At 37.6% G+C, this 1,764-nt stretch overlaps 1 protein-coding gene across 1 annotated transcript in view; it reads right to left on the reverse strand.

Annotated features, from left to right (window-relative positions):
* The window catches only part of LOC107301662 (complement C4-like), a gene marked incomplete at both ends in the record, with an annotated part of 12,465 nt that extends 11,974 nt beyond the window's left edge, over positions 1-491 (reverse strand). The window contains one exon of the mRNA XM_015830854.1: positions 302-491. Within this exon, the coding sequence (XP_015686340.1) occupies positions 302-491 (190 nt within the window). The remainder of the gene's footprint in view (positions 1-301) is intronic.
* Positions 492-1,764: the final 1,273 nt, after the last annotated feature.

The following is a 1,764-nucleotide window of genomic DNA, read 5'->3' on the forward strand; positions in this document are numbered from 1 at the left end:
AAAGTAAAATAAAATAAAATAAAATAAATAAAATAATAAAATAAAATAATAAAATAAAATAAAATAATATAAAATAAAATAAAATAATAAAATAAAATAAAATAAAATAAAATAAAATAAAATAAAATAAAATAAAATAATAAAATAAAATAAAATAAAATAATAAAATAAAATAAATAAAATAATAAAATAAAATATCTTCTCGCCTTACTCTCAGGTGCTCAAACATGCCCAACCCTTTCGCAACCATCACAACCATATTACACAAGGAGTCGAAGAGAGGACTTGTGTTCCCAAATACCCAAGGAGAGCGGCTGAAGCAGAAGGGACCATACCTTGCCTTGTGTGAGCCGATTCTTCCCGTTGAGGGCGTAAACGGCAGCATCCGTGGCAGAGAGAGAGACAAAGGATTTGGCATCCGTGTTTATGGTGAGTGGCAGGCGTGCCTGAGGCTGCAGGCGGTCTATGTTTGCCGAGGAGCGAATCTCCAGCTGAAGATTGGAAAGACAGAATAAGAGAGAAATAGGACACCCAACCCTAACCTCTTCCTGGATCTCTAGATGGGAAAGGTGACAACTTCATAAATTACCTAGGAATTCCAGAAGTGTTTTCAGAAATATTTGGAAAGTAATGGGTTGGAGGAAGTCTGCTTGGCCTAACGTTGGCCTAAATATAGGTAGTCCTTGACATATGTCCACCATTGAGCCCACAATTGACATTGCTAAGCAGCAGCATCTGTTAAGTGTGTTTTGCCTCATTTTACGACCTTTCTTGCCACAGCTGTTGAGGGAATCACTGAAGCTGTTAAGCTAGTAACATGGTTGTTAAGTGAATCTGGCTTCCCCCTTTGACTTTGCTCATCAAAAGGTCGTAAAAGGTGATCACATGACCCCGAGACACTGCGACTGTCATAAATACAGTTGCCAAGTGTGCAAATTTTGATCACAGGACCGTGGGGATACTGAAATGGTCATAAGTATGAAAAACGGACATAAGCCACTTTTTTCAGTGCTGTTGCAACTTCAAAAGGTCACTAACGAATGGTTGTAAGTTGAGGACTACCGGTATTGTCCTTTGCAAACTGTCAAAAAAATCTTTATTTATTTATATGGAGAAAATCGACCTGGGGTGGTCTCAAGAGTGGACACCGACTGTAGAGTGAGGTGAAATAAAATAGAAATGACACGAAAATGAAACCGACGTGAAATGAAATGCAGTAAAATAAAAAAGAAATGCCGTCAAACAAGATACAACAAAGCAAGTGAAATGAAGCAAAGTAAAATAAGTGAATGAAATTAAAATAAAAGAGCATCGGGCAGCAGTTACCTATTTTTCATGATTTTCCATAGTTTCAAACACTGCCTCGGCCCCATGAAGGTCTCATTTATTATTGTATGGTTATAGTCCTAAAACAATTTTGTTCGCTTTTTGTATTTTTGTTTTGATGATCTTACACTTATGGTCACTATTTTAGGTAGTGACACAGTGTCTATGAACATATTTAGGTTGTGTAAATATCCTGAACCGTCTAACTCAGGGGTCCCCAACCTTGGCAACTTTAAGATGTGTGGACTTCAACTCCCAGAATTCCTCAGCTGGCTGAGGAATTCTGGGAGTTGAAGTCCACACGTCTTAAAGTTGCCAAGGTTGGGACCCCTGGTCTAATTGGCTGAGACCTGCTTAACACAATGATTAGAAGTATCTACGGTATAAATCCAAGCCCTGTTTAAATGAACAAGTCTCAATTAATGGGACTAAAACATA

This window comes from Protobothrops mucrosquamatus, unplaced genomic scaffold (assembly GCF_001527695.2).
Source record: "Protobothrops mucrosquamatus isolate PMUCROS unplaced genomic scaffold, P.Mucros_1.0 scaffold15375, whole genome shotgun sequence".
In the NCBI taxonomy this organism is placed as follows: domain Eukaryota; kingdom Metazoa; phylum Chordata; class Lepidosauria; order Squamata; family Viperidae; genus Protobothrops; species Protobothrops mucrosquamatus.